General features: G+C 39.2%; 1 protein-coding gene across 1 annotated transcript in view; it reads right to left on the bottom strand.

Moving 5' to 3' along the window:
- Positions 1-216: 216 nt before the first annotated feature.
- TTN8 (Structural maintenance of chromosomes (SMC) family protein) overlaps positions 217-22,470 on the bottom strand; it is a 72,877-nt gene continuing 50,623 nt past the window's right edge. The window contains exons 13-18 of the mRNA XM_089135699.1: positions 20,262-20,431; positions 5,682-5,791; positions 5,190-5,563; positions 1,941-2,192; positions 1,263-1,487; positions 217-1,127 (exon numbers count right to left, since the gene is read on the bottom strand). Of these exons, the coding sequence (XP_088991825.1) occupies positions 1,079-1,127; positions 1,263-1,487; positions 1,941-2,192; positions 5,190-5,563; positions 5,682-5,791; positions 20,262-20,431 (1,180 nt within the window). The 3' untranslated portion in view covers positions 217-1,078. The remainder of the gene's footprint in view (positions 1,128-1,262; positions 1,488-1,940; positions 2,193-5,189; positions 5,564-5,681; positions 5,792-20,261; positions 20,432-22,470) is intronic.

The raw sequence follows: 22,470 nt of genomic DNA, 5'->3' as shown, positions 1-22,470 counted from the left end.
CAGCATGAAACACTTACCTTGAAAATAACATTTCTCCATAATAAACTATCACAGACATAAAGGTTATAACTCAATTAGGTAGAACACCTCACTTACATGTGCACCAATGTTTTCCAAAAGAATCCATCATAATACAATCAACAATTTATCCTATTGTAAAATCGAAGTCGTAGTCTCTGAATTCTACTAGAGAATAAGAGAACAATAGCCTAACAAATCCTGGGTTCAGCCCAATTCAGGAACTAATTTTAGCTCCAAATAAAACTAGCATTGATTTGATAATTGATAAGGTGAATACTCACTCATTCAATGTCAGGCATAATGAATACAAAGTACTTCCTACAAACTTAAAGGTGGATGAATTTTCATGTTGACTCTTTGAATAGAGTGAGAGAATTCAGTTAACTAAAGTTAATCCAAGCAGGCAGACTACGTCAAGGTAACCCCCCTTCCGTTCTTTGAAACACTTTGGTATTTTACTCCAGGGTCAGAAGAAGCATAATGACTTCAAAGCCCATGGAACCATCTTGTTATCTTTCTATCAAGAAAAGTATGTCAAATTAATTTATAGCAGTAGAAAACAAAAATGCATATTATGTCTTCAAAATAGTTCAAATCATTCAATATTAATAAGTTCGATTTATAGAGCCAAGCCAATACCAATACCAATCAACCGATCAAATCCTGAATATATGAAGATAAAATAATGGTTGTCCGACTAAGTTCTAACTTTTATAATGGTTGTCTCTCATTTGAATATATGAAGATAGAAATCTAATAGCCACAAGCCAATACCAATACCAATCAACCGATCAAATCCTGATGCCTGAAACCGTGATCTAGAGGACAAGCATTATAAAAGTTAGTTCAGAAGGCTTTTATGAATAAATGACAGCCGGCTAAAGTTCCTAGATTCAAGAAGCAAAAGACAGTAGCATGATTCGCTTAAATCAGTACTGAGGCACAGATAGAATTTAATACATATGCAAACCTAGAAATTTGCGGTCGATATAGCAGCAATTTGCATTATCGGCTCAGAAGATATATACAGTAAATTAAGTCATCTTTCCCAAGCTTCTCATGACTCCCGATAATTGGTCAGATCAAATGTCAATGTCCTCGAACAGCTGCAGACAGTGAAGAAGTCAGTATGGAACTCGTAACTGGTTCAATAAGTTAACACGGTATACCTGAAGGGTGATTGACTGTTTCAATAGGTGAACATGGTAGACCTAAAGTGTGATTTACAGGTTTGGACTCACCTTCTTTCTGCATCCCTATAAACTCCCACCAATGCTTCAGCCTTATCATAGAAACTATCCTTCAGTGAGATCACAATGCTCTGAAAACCACTCCCTCCATCAGCATCTTGACTACCCCTTGCTCCACATGATTTTGCTCTGATGAATCCAGCAACCTTTGCAACATTTAGATTGTCCAAAGCGGCATCAACTTCATCCAAAATGAAAAATGGAGAAGGCTTGAAACTGAAACAGCACATGGAAGGCAAACTCTTGCTTAGTTCATGAACCAACATACACGAACAAAGAGAAGCAAGGTTCAATTGTGAGTTCTGACATGTAAATTCAATAAAACAACATACGTTTTTAAGTCCGTGTTCAAGACACAATAACTCTTAATAGGAAGTTCTCCCAAAGCATAACTAGTAAAAATATTTGATATTAGAAACTCAACACACCCACCCCACACACTCACTCGAGGGGGTAAAAAAAGAAAGAAAGAAAGAGACAATTCTCAAACAAATGAAAATAAAAAATAAGGAATAGGAAGAAAATAAAAATAAAAATAAAATCAAGAAAACCAAATGAACTACAAAAAGAGGAAACAAATTTCGACATTATCTTTGTGCATGCATGTGCATCCATCAAGTTGAATATGAAAGATGAAAGACATGCAAATTCATAAATGTTGAAGTAAACCTGTGAATAGAGAACAGCAGTGCAAGTGCTGCAACAGTCTTCTCCCCACCAGATAATTGTTCCATATCACGGAAGCGCTTTGTAGGGGGCATGGCAGTGTACTTAATTCCGTGTAAGAAAGGATCATCCTCATTTTCTAGGTTTAAATATGCTGTCCCTCCCAGTGGATGTGTGTGGCTTTTTGTAAGTTGCTTATAGATCTTGTCAATATTAGTCGAGATGTGGCTGAAAGCCTCCATGAACAATTCATACCTGCATAAACCAATACAAGTGCAATTCATTCAACTTTCATGAGACAAACAATGAGGGCAGAACATATTTAAGACCAGAAACCATTCAATCAGCACTTATAAAGAGTCATGGCGCTAACAGTGTTATAGCGCTAACAGTGTTATCTGCAACACAGCAGGTAAATTGAGGCCCAAATTTGGGTGACATTTAGCTGAGTCTCCCTGCCTATGTACCAAATTTGAGTCAAACAGGCTCTGCCATGTTTCACAATATGGGTAGATCAAACCTGATAATATTTGCAAGAAAAATTTACACCTGCACAAAATTATGCTGGAGTATATGCCAACAATGAGAAATTAGGCAGTTCTCACATCAAATTAACATTAACTCCATCTATATGAGCTGAGGCGCTGAACCACAATGAGTACAAGCACAGGTGAACCTCTATAAGCTGAGTTTGAGCTCCTTCCCTTAGGACACACACAAGATATAGCCAGACGAAGTCCCACTAATACGGAAACCAAATAAGATACTAATGACATCCTACTCAGCACCAAGGTTGTCAAGGCAACCAACACAACTTGGGCTTTATACAACAACTTTCTATAATAAGCTAAACAAACATTCAATAGTCACTTCATCCAAAAAAGAAAGCATTCAAGAATCATAATTATGAAAAATTATCTAAAAACTAACACAAACATAAGTTCATCTCATCAAACATCATAACAATGACTATGTACTAACAAGACCAACATGATAAATTAATAGATCTCATTATTCCGATTTCCCAGTCATCTGTATATTTAATGATTCATTGGTTCTCGATGTTGAGGTGGCTCATGCTTCACATTCTGTTGCCAATGGGCATGGGGGTCCTTTGAAATTTGGGCCTCGATTCCGAAATGAAGCTATTAAATTTATATACAACTTTGTAGAATAAATTTTGATTTAAAAAAATATATATTATGCAGAAAATGTCAAAAAAGCGGTTGCTTTAGCATCTAGGCGGCAATAAGGTGTACAAGGAGACAAAGCAATGGCACTTAGGCAAAACAATGGCGAAAAAACAGCGTGTCAATTAAGCAATTAAAAACAAAGCAGTTGAAAAACCATCTTGCCACCTAGGCGGACGCTTTGACAACAGTGCTTAGCACTGGGATTGAGAATCCTAGTTCTAAAATGTTGGGAAACCAAAGTTCCCCTCCTACTTGAAATTGGCTAGTAAAGAATTCTACCAGAAAAACAAGCAGCAGAAAATTAAAATTAGATGAACATCTTTGAAATTAAAGCACGGAAATAATGCTGAATTGCAGCCATCAAAATGTTGAATGAAAGTCAAAAACTCATCCAATATGGATTAGACACACCAGAATTCAAGTGCGTGCCTGCAGGTCCTAACAGCTACTACAAGTGGGAAAGTTAGGTCAGTCAGAGATGTAGCTCTAGCCAGAAGCAATGGAATGGGTTCTAACTGTAGTTCAGCATGACAGAATCCTAGTACAGTTCGAAAAAATGAGCTCCAATCATTTTGATTAAATTGTCACAGGATCAGGTACCAATAACAAAACAGTTTTTTAAGAGAAAATACAAAGTAAGAATCTCAGACTGATCCGCAGGAATGCGTGCAGTGAATTGAAACTAGTTCAGAAACAGAAACAGTTCAAACCTGAACCCTGATTGATTGTGAAGGATGCTACAGAAAATAGTGCATAAATATCTCTACCAAAAAAAAAAAAAAAAGGAAAAAGAAAAAGAAGAAGAAGAAACCTGCCCCCACTTTGGAAAAGGGAGGCATTGGTGCAACAGTAAGGTTACTCAATTCAAACATAGTGTTGCAGATTCAAGGTTGAGATAAGGCTGCATACATTATGACCCTCCCAGATGCTGCAGCAGCAGGAGTCACATGCACTGGGTATGCCCTTTTAGAACAAAATTATTCATTGGGTTTAAATAACACGGAAGAACATAGAACACAATACAAACTAAAAGAAACTGCTACAACTAATCCATCGGCACTTCACCATATCCAAAACGAACTTCACTTTAAAGACTTCGAAATAGACTCTCCAACTTGGATCATATCCTTCCCTTTATCAAAACTTAATGGCAAAACAAAAACCTACAACCCAAGTTCGTGAATGAAGTCCACAACTAACTAAAACCCACTAGTAGAAAATTAAAATCCAATCTAATACGTAACTAAGACTCAAAGCAGAAATGAAAAAGGAAGACCCCTATGCAACAAAAAAAGCAATGATTGGCCTGACCTTGGCTAGCATCACCTACCAAGGTTCAAAAGCCCGAGTCCATAACAGGTAAACGCTTTATCTTCAGCTTGGTCTCGCAGAAGTACTATCTGGAAGAGCCATCCCAGAGTGTATGAGAAAAGAAGCAAGGAAACAGAACTTTATGAAAACCCAGACACCAAGCCCTTGGCTTTTGAACTCTGAACTCCATCAGCAAAAGCCTACATTGAGGAGCTTCTCAAGGGAGACAAAGTTTCCATTCAAGAAAATGGGGTTTCCTGGTAAAGAAGGTTGCTGCTCAATATCACAATATTCAGAACACCCATAAAATGATTTTGACTCTGACAGAAAATAAGATTTTATGAAAATGAACAGATGCAGTTAATTTATGGGAAGCTGTTACATGGTAACCCCCCACACTGACTGTTCAGTCAAATATATCAAACCACACCAATATAATGAACTAGTGCAGACATGGCATAACAGGAAGATAAATGAACATGAAGTACTTTTTGGAGAAAGATATAGGAGTACAATATCCAGAATTTTCATCATTAGACTACAGTAACAACACACCAAAGTTTCCAGAACATAAGAAAAGGAAATAAGGGGGGAAAAAAAGGAACGACGAGTCGCAAAAGAGGTGTTTCCTCTCAAAGATGGTCATGAGATGGACATCAATTAGCCACTGAAACTCAAAGTTTAACTCCAGGCTCATATCTCTGTAAATAATACTGTTAAAGCATTAGTCATGAACATGAAGTCTCACCTCCTTTGTTTCACTAAGTTGAATTTATCAGTGATTTCTTTCTCTTCTTGCCTCACTGCTTCAAACTCTTGAGTTACTAATCTTTCCTTCTCTTTCAAAGCTTCATATTGATCCAGTGCCTTCAAATTGGGAGCTGTTCTTTCAATTTCTGATATTATCTTATCCATCTTTTGCTTCAATTCGACCTCAAGCTTCTCACGTTCAGAAGAATTCATGTCCTGCAGATGTGATCTGCTAAGCTGACTATAATCAAAAACTGGATCCTGTGGTTCAGTTTCCATTGGTTCAGCAATAGTCGGAAGTTTTATCTGAGCCGATTCACACTTCTCCAATATCTCATGTTTCTGCAATTTTAACTGTTCTATTTGTGTCTCCTGTAATACCACACAAACAATCCGGTAAATAGCAAATCATGCAAAAATAAACCACAAACTTTATTATCTACTTAATCAGATTCTTTACAAAATGAATAATAATTCACTGATGCCTAACCTTTGATTTTCTTTGACGGTTCAATTTCGCAATGCTCACTGCAATGCTAGAAGCTCTTTTTTTCAGATCCATAATGACCTTTTCGCAATCATCTGATTTGGACCTCCACTCTATAACAACCCAAAGAAGAGAACAAGCAGAGAATCCTCAAGTAATGATCAGAGTGCTAGCTCCAGGAGGAACAGAAATAATGGAAAATTCATAAATACACCCTCAAGTCAGTTTTCCTTTCTTCTTTTAATATTAATACAACATGACCCGTGGGGAGGGGCCGGAGGAGAAAGGAGATACCACAGAAAGAACTAACCATGGAGAAATTGTAATTCCTTACATAGGGCTTCAGAAAACATCAAGCTCTATCAAGCTTTCCTTACAAGTTGAAGATCCAGCTCTACCTGACCCCATTTTTCCTTTCTCTTTAACCCTAAACTCTCCATCAAGCTCCACAAACCCTAGATATTGAGAAACCTCGTATCTCTCAAATCTACCATCGGATATCAACCTAACTTCATACACACAACCTACCCAACACCCTTGCCCTTTGATCCTGACCCCAACCCCAAAAATCCAGCAAGTTCTTGAAACCCAAATTTCCATGAGACTTGGTATCTCCTAACAACTCACCCAAAATTCTACCCTAACTTTAGGGACATCTTCTACACCCTACCAGCTAGACACAATCCAAACTGCAACCCCAACCCATCTCTATAAACCAGAATTTCCCTTGTCAAGAATTCACCCATAACACCCTTTCAAGAAAACAAAAACTCTTTCATATCTCATTATTCGTTATTCCAAAACAACCCATTGGGATCCATTTCTGATTACTAAAACCCGAAACTACCTACCTTCACAGTTTTAATCTGAGCCCAAACCAGATCAACCCATTTGAGATAATCCCATCATAGTTGTCAAGGCAACAAGGTGAGGCGAGGCGATACAGGAAACCAAAAATAAAGGCGACACCACACAAGGCGCCAAGGTGTTGCCTAGGCAACACCAGGTCGCCTTGACCCAAAAAAAGGGCCAAGACGCCTCAGCGAACTTAGATGATGCCTTGACAACTATGAATCCCATAAATCCTAATTGCCTAGACACCCCATATTTTGTCCCATTTGACCTAGTTCTGTTACAGACTTGGTTAATTGGCCCTCATTCAACTGAGACTACATCACCAAACCTAACTCCATTGTTAGATATATATCAGATTAACAAATCATATCTGGCAATAGCTCAGAGCATCATCTCCAAACATCATCATGTAGATTCAATCCATGTTTTTTGGCAGTCCAGCAGTTGGATCTTTAGTTCTTGATAACCCCTACCCTAAAACCAATGCCTCTAAAACCTTGTCTGTTATAAGAACCATCCAAATTTGAAAGTCCACCTCTTTAACCCATCCCTAATATTCCCATAATGTCTTTAATCAAACCAAACTTCTAGGACCTAAACTCAAGATAACCTATTTTCAGACCTAGACACCCTAACTGATTTTTAAAAAGAAAAGAAAAAAAAATTCAAATGGATCCTGTCCAGAGTTCTTGGCCTTGGCCCTCAATCCTATTGAGGCTACATCAAAGGAGCTCAAATTAGAGATGAATGATGAATCACTTCTACCAATTGGGAACCAACCCATTGGGCAATAGAGATAAGGGCATAAATTTGGCCCTGAGGACCCAAACCTGACCGGAACCCGAACAAGGCGCAGGCTGATTCTTTCCCCCTGACGGTTGGTTAGGGTTGCCAAAATGGAAGCTCTTAGTCACGCAATAAGGCTTTGTCCTGTCCCAACCGGCCTAATCCCACCCAATTTTGATCTTTATTTAATGCCTTAATTTATAGTGATTTTTCTCTTTAGCACTACCTTCACCATTGATACGGTGTTTTTCCCTCTCTTTTTTATTGTACCGAAATCAGGGCCAAATGGGGCTCATTAGGTCTATCAAGGCTAATCATGGCCAAACAAGGTCAATCAAAGTGGACCTAGGCTGGACTGAACCCCATACGGTTGGGCCTTGGTTGAGATTTTCAGACCTAAAGTAGGGTCCGGGTGGCCTTAATCCAAGCAAAAGTGCCAACCAGAGCACCTGAATCTTTTTTTAATAAACACAGGTATCGACATGTCCTTATTGTCTACTCACCTAGTGGCTTGTTCCCACTACCATTTGACTACTGGTTGGGTTTCAGAAAGAAAATAAGGCAAACCAGTCAGGCTATCGGGAGTTTGATTCCTAACAAGGGCTAACAACTCAAGCAATCCGCCTTTCTCTGTGTTGAAGAAGCACGGGAAGGTTAATAAGGACAGGGTTTCAAACCTACCTTCCCTTTGCTTTCAATCTGTCTTGTGCCACTCCAGCTTTCACTCAAGCCATTCTTTGAACTTACTTAATAGGGGTGAAACCCAGCCTTATTTCACCCCAAGATTGTGGGTGAGCAAGAGTATTTTATTTATTAGCAATTCAAGTGTGAAGGGCAATTTTGTCTATTGGGAACCAAATATTTAAAGGCTGCAGGACATGATAAATAAATAAAGCCTATTTAAGAGGTCAAGACCATTAATTAAGAAGCCGCGAGGGTCATGCATCGTCTTATACACATGATGGGGCCCACAGCACTAATCCGTTGGCTGGAATTCTAGAAGACCACTTGAGAAGACTTGAAGAACTAAGCAGCCTCTCTCTCAATAAAGGCCAGTAGATTCATGACACAGCAAAAGAAAATGGATGCGCTAATATGCAATGGATTTCACACTAGCAGCAATCAAACTACTTGTGCTCTCCATATAGCAGCATGATTATCTGTAGTTAATCTCCACATATCTGCACCAAAATCATGGGCATAGGTTTACTTTGTTTTAAATATTTGTCAGCCTATTATTTGTTTTACTCAGGTCATGTTTGAAGCTGTCGACTTAATCAGGATTTATTTAATGATCCTACTTAGGTGAGCTAGTTTTCTAGTTTGAATTTAAGATTTATGCCAGCCATTGAGACCATAAATATAAAATTTCTCTGTTCAGCCAATGATTTGTTAATTAACAGTGTTTGTTTTAAGTATTGTTTAGCTGCTGTACCTTAAATAATATTGATGGCCTATAACCAATATCTCTAAAAGAACCAATTTGAATTAGGTTGAAACGCAAAGTACATTGTTACAATCAATCTCAGCAATTAAGGGTGTCACCTTGGGATCTTCCTTTGAGGGGGGGACAAAAAAATTGTCACTAACTGGGGAACATGTAAGGAAAAGGTTAAGAACAAGGTTGGTTCAAGTTTGGAATCATTTGGACGGGCAAAAGTTGATTCTTTTGGGAAAAACAGGGTTTTTGGGTGTTATTAGGTGTGTGTTTTGTCATCAATTTCCAAGGATCATATGGGTGGACTGACTTAAACTTCAATGAAATTAGTCTGAGTAGACAAGGATGATGCCTAAAGATCAGTAGGGATTTCAGGGTTAGACTGGTTCAGATCTAAGTTTACCTTATTCTTTTTTGTTGGGAGAGGGCGGCATGGTGGAGGGCCAAGGGGGTGGTGCTGTTGCGGATTTTCTTGGAAAGTCAAGTTCAAGAAAGAAGGGATTAATGGCTGGTTTTACAGAATAAAAGAAAACCAGCTTGGAAAATCAAGCTCAAGAAAGAAGGGATTTTTGGTTTATTCAGATGGGGCTCCAACTGTGGATTGAATGAAGGGGATCTGTTTGCCTAATGGCTGCAGGAAAGTAATGGGAGGGATGATCAGGAACTGCAGACTACAGTTGCTTGTAGGATAACCATTCTCTGCAAACACTGATTCCGTAGTCAGTCCATGGTCTAACATTAAACACCAATTCCAATGCAGAAACTTGGACTTTAGCACCAAGCTTCAGTATATATTTCAACACTGGACAAGTCTCACAGAGGAGAGAGAGGCAGTAGCAGCTTGCTCAAGCAATTCAATTAATCTGATCCATGTCTTTAAATGGAGGCTTTAATCAGCCCAGGTACAAAGTCCTAATGAAAAAGGAAAGCTAATTCTAATTAAAACATAACACCAAACGTGGGAGGGGTGAGGGTCTAAATGACATTTGATTTCTAGTGATGTGACATTTAAGTGATCACATGATCACCAAATAAAGTAAACTGACCAAAATTCAACCAGAACTAACCCAGTTCAATATCAGAAATTGCACTAACTAATATGCTATTTTTGTACTATCCCAGATATCCTCATTCCAGACATATAAAGAGGCCCCTTACAGCTCAAACCGATGGCATTGAAGGCCCATGTATGACCCAATCCTAAAATAAGGCCCCCTTGGTGATGGATTGCACAAGTAGCCTTGCAAAAGCTATTCATTCCCCATGCCCTCCATCAAAATATTTAGTCTCCCAACCATACTGTCATATTTGATTTTCCTAAGCCACCTTCTTATTGCTCAAACTTTCTGCAAGATAAAGATCTTAGTGATTCAACCTTCTGTTCATCAATAATCAGTAAGTTGAATCATTCCTGAACTCCTGATCTCCTTCTAATCCTCTAAACATCACCCCTAATTCTCCTCTTCCCCCCCCCCTCACATTTTCATCACATCAGTTCTGTCGAGGCATTCCAGCCATCCATTAAACGCCAATTTTGGATCAAATACTCACCTGCAGCCTCGAAGTATGCGACCCAGTTTGCAGACCATCCCATAGTTGTCATTTGTCAAGGCGATGCCTAGTGTCATCTAGGCGTCCAAGCAGTCCTCAAGGGTGTGAGGCAACCTTCGCTTATACAATGTGCATAAGGCAGTCAACAGCCTTATTATTATTTAACAAAGATGCTAAATCAAGCTCTCGTGACCCTCTGGTTACTTGCAAAGTGCTATTCCAGCAGGTTCTTGATTGTGAATTGAATAGTTGATAATAGTATAATATTTTATGGTAAATTATAAATTATTGATTTTATAGAAAAAATTTAGCTTCTATTTAAAAACTTGTAATTTATTAGGGACGACCTAGTTAAATTACTATATGTGGTATTTAGGTATGTTGGATGACTTTTTTTGGATGAATTAATAATTATATTAAACGAAAGAGAACAAAGGAACAAGGTCTTTAAGCGGAAGACCGAAAAGAACTAAGACCCCAAGAGGCAACTATAAACATGTTCCTTGGGGTATGTTGGATGACTTAAGGTACCCTAATGTTAATTTTGTTTTTAATTATGTAAGATATGATATATTTATGACGACCAAGAGTGTATGGGATGTACAAAAATGTCATTTCAAATGCCTCAACCACCTCAGAAGCGCCTCAGCAGGTGCCTCACCCCCTTAACTGGTGTAAATAACCTTGCATCGCCTCGTCAACATCACAACTATGGACCATCCATTAAAACCTAGCAAACACCCGATCTCAGTTAAATTCCAGCGAAACAATAAATTCAACGTAGACCAAACCAGCCATCAGTTTGTTTCCATATTTATTATCCTCTATACCATCGAAGAACTCAATCTGCATTCCAGCCTCATGAAACCATCAGACACCCTAGATTCCATAATCTTCCTTCCTGAAACCTACCAAACCTAATTTTCTGCTATTTTCCAATTTCAGCAGTATTCCACAATCAATGCAACACCAAACCTTCACCGATAGACTCCAGCACAGCAACATAACTTAACCCTATGATCTGCCATGGGTTCGATAGAACTCTAACTCTACCTCTATTTTGAATCTTTTGACCTAACCATATTAACCTACCTGAGCCCACCATTACATCCTGTTATAAGTCATAAGTTTGATCTATTAGAGAGTTTCTTATTCATTATGCTTTTAGTCCCACATCGGGTATTATTGTACTTCCTCATGCATAACTATTATTATAAATAAAGCCCTGCTGTGTCACACTGACACAAGTTAGGATTTATTCAATCATTCCAATAGGGTATCAAAGCCAACTGTCTGATCCATTACTAAGCCCACTTCTCTCTCCTCTTCTTTGTCAAATTTAGATTCAAAAAATATAAATAAATAAATAAAATCTTGTGAGAAAAAAGATTGCAGCCATGGTTAACGCTTGAAACTTCTGCCATCTCCTGCTTTTTCCTCCCAATCACCCTTCCGCCTTAAACAAGCATTTCGGAGCCATTGTCTCCATCTCAAGTAGAGACCTCAAATCATCAACTCCACTTCCGGCAAGATCTAGAGCCTCCGCCATCTTCATCTCCCCCATCATGACCTTGAAAAACTCTATAACTGAATCTCCTTCTTCTGGTTCTGATTCTTCTTCTTCATCATCAAAAAAACCATCAACCCTGCTTCCGCTAGTTCCTTTTGAATCGTAAGACTTCTACAACAAGAAAGGGGTTGGGGGGGGGGGGGGGGGTTCTGTAATAGTAGAATTCATCACCTTCCTTCTATTTCTTCTTCCACCAATCTGGATACCAAACCTTTGCTTTCCTATTTTTCCCATCTCTAGAAGTCTGCTACAGAAAAAACTATGGTTTATCCTTTCTTTAAGAGCATCATTCCCTGCTTTGAGTACCACCACAACATTCCAAGATTTTTTTCCCAAAAATAAAAAATATAAAATAAAAAATAAAATAAATTATGTTTATAACCTACCTAAGGTGTTGAGTAGTCTTCTCCTATCAAAGATTTTCCTGTTCATCCTTGTTTAATTCTTAGTCCCTGTGATGGCGGAAGGTACACCCAACTCCTCTTCTAGTGTCTCTAATGAGTTTCCCGCTTCCTCTATTCCTCGAGATCATAAGTTTTCTCTGCTTTAGATGACTACAATAAAGCTCAATGGGACCAATTATCTTCGGTGGTCCCATTTTGTCTCCTTAGCAATTGGTGCTCGTGGTCTCACTAGCCATCTTGATGGGACTCATACTAAGCCTTCCTCTCCTGGTCCGTAGTTTACCAAGTGGTATATAGATGAATGTTTGGTCATGGGAATTCTTCTTAATTCCATTGAACCAAGCATAGCAAAGAACTATCTCCTTCTCCTAGATGTTGCTACTATTTAGAAGGTTACTCAATATACATAATCCAAAGTGGGCAATGATGCACAATGCTTTGAAATTAGACGGAAGATTCATCAATTGCAACATAAAAATCTTACTCTCTCTCAATATTACAATACACTTTGAGGATACTACCAGGCCTTAGATTTCTATGGAAAACTTACACCCAATTATGCTGAAGATGCTATTGCTTATCAAAAGTAGGAGGACCAACTTCAGGTTTATGACTTTCTGTAGGATTAAATATAGAGTATGATCAGATTCATGCACGCATCCTTTCCCATGAACCTTTCCCCTCTCTGGAGCAAGCCTATACCATGGTGGATATATAGGATAGTTGATAGATAGCTATGTTGCATACACAGACTCCTGATAGGTTTGCATTAGCTGTTGGGTCTAGTAATCCTAAGCCTTTTTTGGGTGATTCTCAACCTCCTGTGAAGTGTAAGTATTGTGGAAAGGAATGTCATACAAAGGATAAATGTTGGAAGTTACATGGACGTCCAACCAGTTCTTATAGAGGAAGGGAAGTAGGGGCAGCAATCTTGATTTCTGCAAATCAGGTTGACCAGGCTTGATGGGACCTCTTCCAAGTCAATTCCCAGCATGAGTGTTGCATTTGCCATTGCCTCTACCTCTAGTTCCCCGTCTATTGCAGGTATTTTTGGTTGTAACCATGTCAATTCTATTTATCCCTCATAGATAATTGATTATGAGACAACCGACCACATGACAGGCTCATCTTATTTATCCCACACTTATTCTTATGTTCCATTTGCTCAGAATGCTCAAACAACTGATGGATCCCTACCCCCTATTTCTAGAAAGGGCTCCATTATCTGCTCACTTAACCTCACTCTTTCCTTTGTTTTGCATGTTCCTAAATTTTCAACTAATTTATATCCATTTGTAGCCTAACCCGTGATATGAACTGCAAAATAACCTTCTTTCCATCTCATTGTGGTTTTTAGGACAAGGAGACGGAGGGCGTAAGATTGGAAGTGCTAAACAGAAGGGGGGGCTCTACCTATTGGACGGTTCTAGTTCTCCATCAACTCTTTCTATAGTTTCTAAGTCATCTTCTCCTGCATTAGTGTCTTTGTTACAGTAGCATAATCGTCTTGGCCACCTTCCTTTGTCAGTTCTATCCAAACTATTTTCTAATTTAGTTACAAGGTGTAACTTGAATGATTTTCATTGTGATGCTTGTATTTTGGCCAAGCAAACTAGACATATTTATCCCATTTCAGATAATAGAAGTAAATAACCATTTTCTATTATTTATTATGATGTGTGGGGTCCTTCTCAAACTATGTCTTTCTCTACCATCGTTGTTTTATTACTTTCATTGATTGTTGTACCTAGAAATACTTGGGTTTATCTCTTACATAAAAAAAAAAGTGAAGTGTTTTCCTATTTCCAGAATTTCCACAATATGATTAAGACCCAATTTGGGGCTCTAATCAAAATCCTTGGAACAAATAATGGGATTGAATATTCAGGTAGTAGTTTTCCCTCTTACTATTCTAACCATGGGATTATCCATTAAACTAGTTGTGTTGATACACCTCCCTAAAATGGGGTCGCAGAGCGTAAGAGTAGGCATCTCTTGAAGGTGACACAATCCCTTATGTTTATTATGCATGTGCCTCCTCGGTTCTGGGGTGATGCAATTCAAATAGTCACCTGTCTCATTAATAGGATGCCTTCACGTGTCTTAGACCAGCACTATCCTCTCAAAGTCCTCTTAGGACCAACCAATTTCACTGTGCCTCCTAAGGTCTTTGGATGTGTTGCATTTGTTCGCAATTATCATAGATGGTAAAGCTTGATCCTAGAGGGTTACGATGTATATTCTTAGGCTATCCCCCTACACAAAAGAGTTATAAATGTTAACATTAGGATCCTGATTTTTGTGTCATGGTGTTGTTTTAGGAATAGGTTCCCTTTTTCCCTCCTTTTTTAGGGGAGAGTCGGGGAGCTCGGTGTTCCTGAGATTCCTTCCGGTTTCCTTTGTTGAGTCTCCTTGGCGATTTTCCATTGGAAGTGGGTGTTGGACAAGAACACGTGGGTGATGTGCGGGGGGTCTGCCTCCTCTAGCCTACCAAAGGGCATAAACCCCCTCCGCGCCCGACAATTGGGCCCGGTCTTGTCTTGAACAATCGTTCCTCCCGCCGAGTCGTCTCCGTCATTTTGCCTTGCATTAGGAAACCAGCCACGTACTTGCACCATACATCCTATTTCTAACCACGTGTCATATCATTCCCTATCCCCGGAATTTCAAAGCTTTATTTCCTCTTTGTCTTCCACCTCTATCCCTAACTCATGGCGGAGGCAATGTCTCACTCAGACTGGAAGAAAGCTATGGATGAGGATATGCAAGCCTTGAGAAAAAAATAAGACGAGGGGTTTGGTATCTTTGCCTACAAGGAAAAGATTGTTGGGTGCAAATGGTGTTCGTAATAAAACACAAAGCAGATGGAATTATTGAGAAATATAAGACAAGACTAGTAGCCCAAGGCTTTACTTAAACCTATGACATTGACTACTATGAGACATTTGCCTCTGCTGCTAATTGTTCGGGTTGTTCTCTCATGTGCTTTAAATTAAAAAAAAAAGAAAGGGTGGAGTCTTCAACAATTAGGGGGAAGAATGCTTTCCTACATGGAGAGATGCAAGAAGAAGTATATATGGATGTGCCCCTTGGCAATTCTAGTTCAGAGACGCATAGGAAGATGTGCAGATTAGGAAGAGCCCTATATGGTCTAAAGCAATCCCTTAAGGCATGGTTTGGAAGATTTCATAAGGCAACGAACTCCTATGGCTACAGGCAAAGTAATGCAAACCATACCATGTTTATCAAGTGGGATGGATCTCATACTACAGTACTCCTTGTATATGTGGAGGATATTGTCATCATAGGAAGTAGTGAGTAGGAAGTTACAACCTTGAAGACCTTTTTAGAGACAAAGTTTGAGATAAAAGACATAAGCAGACTCAGGTACTTTCTTGGTTGGGCTACTTTGCTAATGGTGTCTCTCTCTCTCTCTCTCCCAGAAAGTACATCTTGGACCTATTAGAAGAGACTAGAATGTTGGGATGTAGACCTGCAGAGACCCCAGTGGAGCCTAATCAGCACTTGAAGGCTAAGGAAGGAGAACTAGTAAACAAAACCAGCTACCAAAAATTAGTTGGGAAGTTAGATTTATTTGTCACACACTAGGCTAGATATCACTTTTGTTGTCAGCCTTGTTAGTCAGTACAGGCATGATCCTTATTCTTCATACCTTGATGCAGTATATCGTATCTTGAGGTATTTGAAGGCGTCTCCAGGGAAAGGTATCCTAATTTCTTCTCAGGGAAATCTTAGAATTGAAGCATACACAGATTGGGTTGGATTTCCAGATGATAGGAAATCTACCTCTGGCCATTGTGCTTATGTGGGGGGCATCTTGGAAGGAGCAAAAAACAGGCTGTAATGGCTCGAACAGAAATTTAGAGCTTTAGCTCAAGGCATTTGTGAAGTGTTATCATGTTATGGTTGAAGGGCCTTCTTCAAGAACTTGGAGCAGATCTGGAATATCCTGTAAGGCTGTATTCTAATAGCAAATCAGCCATCAGCATCACCCATAATCCAGATCTGCATGACAGGACCAAACATGTGAAATTGATAGGCATTTCATAAAGAAAAGGTTGAGTCTAGGCTGGTTTAGATTTCTTTTGTTACCTTTGACAACTAGTGTGTTGATGTATTTACAAAAAGTTTGAGTGTCAAGTTATTTAATAGTATTGTTAGCAAGTTGGGCATGTTAGATATCTATGCACCAACTTGGGGGGAGTTTTGTAAGTCATAAGTTTGGTCTATTAGAGAGTTTCTTATTGTTTATGTTTTTAATCCCACATCGGGTATCATTGTACTTGCTCATGCACAACTATTATTATAAATAAAGCTTGTTATGTCACACTGACATAAGTTAGGATTCATTCAATCATTCCAACACATCCCAACCATGGAAATTGGCTCATAGTAAGGTCTCCTAAAATAGGCTTCAAGAGCCCTCCCCATGATTTTGATTATTTACGAATGAAAATGTTTGCCTTGAGAACAACTATTTTCTCTCATGGTGTGATAAGAATGGAGGAATCTGGTAGAGAGGATCAAAATACCTCTATAACCTTACCTTCTTGATGTAACATAGGGGTATGGATTATGTTCCAAGACCTCTCTTTAACTAGAACCAGTTAATAAGAAAACACACCACAGGAAATCTTAGGGGTGTCAACGGTGCGGTTTGGGGCGGTTTGGGGCTGGGCCTAACGGTTTCGGGCTGAAAAACACATAGCCCAAACACGGCCCATTAGCAAAATAACGGTTTCGAGCCGGTTTCGGTTTGGTGCGGTTTGGGTTCGGGCTAACGGTTTATATTCAGGTTGACTAATGGTTTATGGTGTGTAAGAAAATGAACAAAAAGAAACAATTGAGCATCCTACAACAAAAGCGAAAATTATATGGAAAGCAAAGTTGCAATTGGTCAATTTCCATTATAAAAAAACCCACCCATTCTATAGAAATCAAGAACCTAGATATTAAGTAGTAAAATGACTATTTGATCTTTGAATTCATGCTTAATTTTTTTAATTGTCTATATCAACTGCCTAATGGTAATATAATGATTCAAATACTATTTAATGTAAAATTACAAAACGGGTTATAATGGGTTGCGGTTCGGTTTGGTGTTGGTGCTCCACAACCCTCAGCCCAATTACGGCCCATTAAGGTTCGGTTATGGCCGGTTCGGGTTATAATGGGCCGGTTCGGTTTGGTTTTAACGGTTCGGGCTATAAATTGACACCCCTAGGAAATCTATTTCAATTTGGGTAGCCCATGGAAAGGGATTTGGGAAAGAATTGGTTACGGAATGGGTTTGTGAAGGGTTAGGGTTTCAACAATCAACAAGATGGGATAGATTTGGATAATTTTAGGGTTCAAGGATACCCTAAATTACCCAGGGATAAGGAGGGAAGACTTGGGGTTCATTAGGCAGCTGGAGATGAGGCTAGATGGTATCCTAGGTATAGGGAAGGGGACAAGAGGGCTTGTGGCACAAGGGGAATGGGACTAGGGACTTGCAGTTAGGGTAGGGAGGGTTTGGGATGGGTTCATGAATCTGGTTGGATATTCTTTCTCTCTCTTTTCTTTCTTTCTTGCTTTCTTTTTCTTATTTTTTCCTTCTTCCTTCTTTTCTTAGAATCCTGCACAGATTCAAGAAGGGAATGGAGTTGCAGTATCTCTGCAATCACAAAACAGGACTGCAATGGATTTTTTCTTTTTTTTTATTTTTTTTTTTTTTTTTTTTTTTTTTTTTGGGGGGGGGGGTGTCCTAGGATATCCCAAGGGTTGGTGAAGAAAGGGAGGGCAAGAAGAGGGGAGTTGAGATGGGGAATGGGCTGGGAATGAGACTCACTTGAGAGCAATGGGGGCAAATCAGTTCTTTGGATCTAGATTCACCTTCCACTAGGTGCCGCAGGGATTCTCAGCCCTGAAGTACTCATGCACACTTCCTGGCTGCAATTCTCATTAAGTTCATTCATAAAAAAAATGAATTGAATTACAACCTTGGACTTGTATTTATAGCTAGTACTAAAACTCCTTCTTGAACTCTTAAAAAAAACCCAACAAACTCCTAATTAGGATTATTAATAAACAACTTAAAGACCCACCACTAATTAATTAAAGGACTTCTACCTAAACTACAACTCATAAGTAATTCACAAACTAGGACTCCAATTAACAAAGTAAAAGTACGTAAGGACTCCACAAAAATAGATGGAATTAATGCAGTTAAATAGGACTTGAACCAGGAGTGGACAATGACCAGAATACCCCTGCAATGGTTCAGCCCCCTGTTTTTGCCGTAAGCTGCTAGTAGACTTGGGCCCTCTTTTGGCCCCTCCTGGGCTGTCTCTGGCTGGTTACATCACTTCTATTTTCTTATTCCTTCTCCCCCTAGTCTCTTGTTTGAACCCTACTGATGCTAACACTGTGGTGCTGCTGCTGCTGGAAGAAGATAATCAAGAGCTACTGTTGATCATTGATACCACCAAGCTGCTAAGCTGTTATTGCTGCTGAACCATCCTTCTTCAGTTCAACACACTCAATTCAGGTTTAAGACGACCATTCCACCTCGCCTCGTCTTGAATAGACCAAATTCTACACTACATCCATCAGTTGTTTCTTCCTTAATCACCCACAATCTAATTTTGGTCCACTACGTAACTAAGATCCAACCATCAGAAGTCACCTGAACTTGCAGCATCAATTCACCGTCAACAGTCTCCACTCAATCCCAATTGAAGCCAAACTATTGGCTATTTTTGTCAGCAGCAGCCAAGTTACTATTCAGTGTTTGAAGTCATATCTTCTAATTCAGCCACTGGAATCCATTGAAACTTACAGTGTTTCATCTAAATACCATCATCATCCAATCCAAATTTCAACAAATTTGACGCATTGGTTTGGCTAGAAACCCTAACCTTCCATAGTCTGTTTTGTTCTAATGGATTTGGGTGTATCTTGGGGCTAACTTTAACCACTACTTTAGCATTACAATACAAACAGCTAGGCATCATCCAGCTCACACAAGAACAAGTCTCTTTGGTGTGATTTCTATTCCCATCTTATGGATTATTTAAACATTGGAAGTAACTTCGTTGAGGCCTTCTCCATAGAAAAAGAAATAGAATTCCAAAAATCAAGAAATAGGATGAATGCTGCTTTTATTTCTCACTCTACCACGATCATGGTCCAAAACCACGAAGATTTTCCCGACATGTGGGTGGTTCTTTCTTTTTATTTTTCAAGGGAAATTAGCACAGCGCCACCCCCTGAGTTATCCCCTAAATTAATGCCATGCCCTGAGTTATCCAATCTGTTAGTCAGACCCCCGATAGGGGAAAATATATCCATGACACCTCCTACCTTTAGGAAATCACAGTTAATGCTAATGTAAGCAAGTTAAACTTTTCAAGAATACAAGAACACCCTTGAATGGAAAACCCTACGCTCAACTCGTCTTTGCCTTCCTCTACTGTCTCCAACTGCTCTTCTTCCATTCTAGCATCTTCTACACGATTCCTATAACTCCCACAAATATTTACAATCACATCCTAAGGGAATAAGATGGAGGAAGAGAGTAATATTGGAAATAGATAAATAAAAGCTAACAGAGATTAACGATTTTAGTAATAGGGGGTTTGACTGATAGATTGGGTAACTCAGGGGATGGCATCAATATTAGGGGTAACTCAGGGGCTGGCGCTGAAAATTTTCATATTTTTAAAAAAGTATAATGGTAATACCAAACTGTGAGACACATATCAATACAGCTGGTGCCAAAACAGCACGTGTTAGGAACAAATATGGAGCTTCAAGCACACCATATATACAATGTACGAGACAGAAAAAAGAAACAGGGAAATATGAAAGCAATTCAGAGACACCCAGATTTCCAGGGTGACACCCCCCCCCCTTTTTATTCAACAACCATCTAGCATGGGACCATATGAGCAGAATATGAAGAATAGGAAGTGTACCCTGTACTTCTTCTTTCCATTGGTTTATCTGTTCTATAGCTTTCTCTGTAATTAGCTCAGCATCAGCCTCTTTCTTCTCTACATGTCTTAGTTCTTTTTCTAATGCACTGAGAGAAGATTGAAGCTTTGTGATTGGAGCTTCCATGTTCCGATTTCCCTCATAACCCAACCTGAAAACAAAATTGTTTGGAATGATTCAGTTTCTGACTGTTCAAGTAATTCTGGAAGCAAAATGTCAACACATCATGTCTATGTTGTGCAAAAACCACACGTCTGTGCTATGCAAACAGATAACCCAGAGAAGCAACACAATGGAATTAAGCTGGTACCAATATAAAATGAAAACAAAATTTCTTCCTTGAGTCATTTACACGATTGGTTGAGCTTACACATGCACTGCAAGCATTCAGTTATCAAAACAGGCAGCATTCCACTGCCATCATACACCAAATAAGGAACGAAATCAGACACAGATGGTCAAAAATCAGATTTCCAATGAGAAACAAGGTGCAACTGAGTCATACTACCAATTAAAATGAGCTCATGGAGCAGCAAAGACACTATAATGATTCAATAACAAAATCCACTTTTTTGGAATGGTCCAAGGGGACCTGAAAGAAGCAGAAGATAACATACAACACCCACAATATTCTGCAATTCTTGGCAAATCAGCAAATTCCCTTCTCCAGTAGATGACAGAGCATGAGGACTGGTCTTTTGGCAGGAAGGTGGGGCAGGGAAGGGATAATTTTCTGTATTTGGGATTTGGAATCCTTTTAATAGAATGAGCTTGCAATGTTTTCTGCATGTGTCAACAGAGTTAGATTTGGTTAAATGCTTAAATGTGTAAAGAATCCTTTTGCAATGCACACTTCTGTACAGGTCACAAATTTCATATAATCATAAAAATAATTTCATCTATTTCTCATCAACCCCTCTTTGGAAGAAAGGAAATTCATTAAAAAAGAATTGAGAAATTTCTACATCACGATTCCCAGTGCCTTTGGAATTCCTAGAACAACAACAACAAGCCTTGCTCCACTAAATGGAGTTGGCTCCATGGGTTATTGCCTTCCGATCAGCTCTGTTTGGAATTCTCATAAGGACAAAAATATATAATAAATGAGACAAAAGGTTATGCTCTTAATCAATGTTATTCCACCCCAATGAGAACAGATATGCTTCTTAGCTGGACACAAGGATGCATAGGCAACTGAATGCAAAGTTTCAGAATGAAAAACGATACCAATACCCTATTGACAGACCATGGAGATGTCTATCTTATCTGAATATTTTATAACAGAACTGCCAGAAGTGGACCAAGACCTATGCTAAAAGCCAGACCCCACCCCTGAAAAAAGAAAAAGATGCCATACCCACTTCTCTTCCATAAGAGTGTGCCAACTAGCACTGAGCAGCCACCTTGATTCAAAAAATCTGTTTTGAAGCTCAACTCAGTCAGCCAAAAACCAATGTGGACCAAGATCTACTTGAATTGGCAATTTTTTTTTTTGTGGGGGGGGGGGGGGGGGTGTTGAATCAAACCCAAGTTTTGATGGGAAGCATACAATTACAGAAGAATACTGAGATATTAACTTGTATTTCACCTCACTTCGAAATCCCCAAAAAAGGAAATATTACTGAGACCTTGGCAACTTCTCAATCTATGGGCCGCCATAGCCATGTATAGAATGATCAGGAAAAGCAAACCCCTAATCTAAGCCATCTAGGGGTCATAAAAAAGCCACTTAGGCTAGGAAAAAAAAACAACTAAGGATGACATAGTGGAGGCAAAAGGAATAGCAGATAGATCCCATAAAATCCTAAGCTTCAGTTGGATCTCATCTAGAACTGGTGATTTAACTGCTTTCAGCTTTCTTAAGGCTCCATTAACTTATGCCAACACCCTAAATCAGAAGCTATCTTTTACCCAACCAATTCGCATTAGCACTCACACAGACCTTGTGATGTAAACTGTTTCCAGGGGTTCCACAGGGCCTAGGGTTGCTTCCCCAAACCCTAGGACCCCTAATTCAAACCAGGGGTATTTTGATAATTTTACCAATTCTGCGGCGTCTAGGTCTGGTCCCATTGAATTCAGTTTGTAGTCTGGACACTCGAACTATTTTGTTCTCTTCTTTGGATTAATATCTTGTGAGTTATTGCAGAGTCCTTGTCTAGGTGTGACTCTCAGTTGGGTTGGGATCCC

Source organism: Hakea prostrata, chromosome 1 (genome assembly GCF_041222555.1).
Source record: "Hakea prostrata isolate BN-2017 chromosome 1, UWA_Hpros_2, whole genome shotgun sequence".
Taxonomy (NCBI): Eukaryota; Viridiplantae; Streptophyta; class Magnoliopsida; order Proteales; family Proteaceae; genus Hakea; species Hakea prostrata.
The sequence above is the reverse complement of the archived record's forward strand: the minus strand, read 5'-3'. Positions and strand labels throughout refer to the sequence as shown.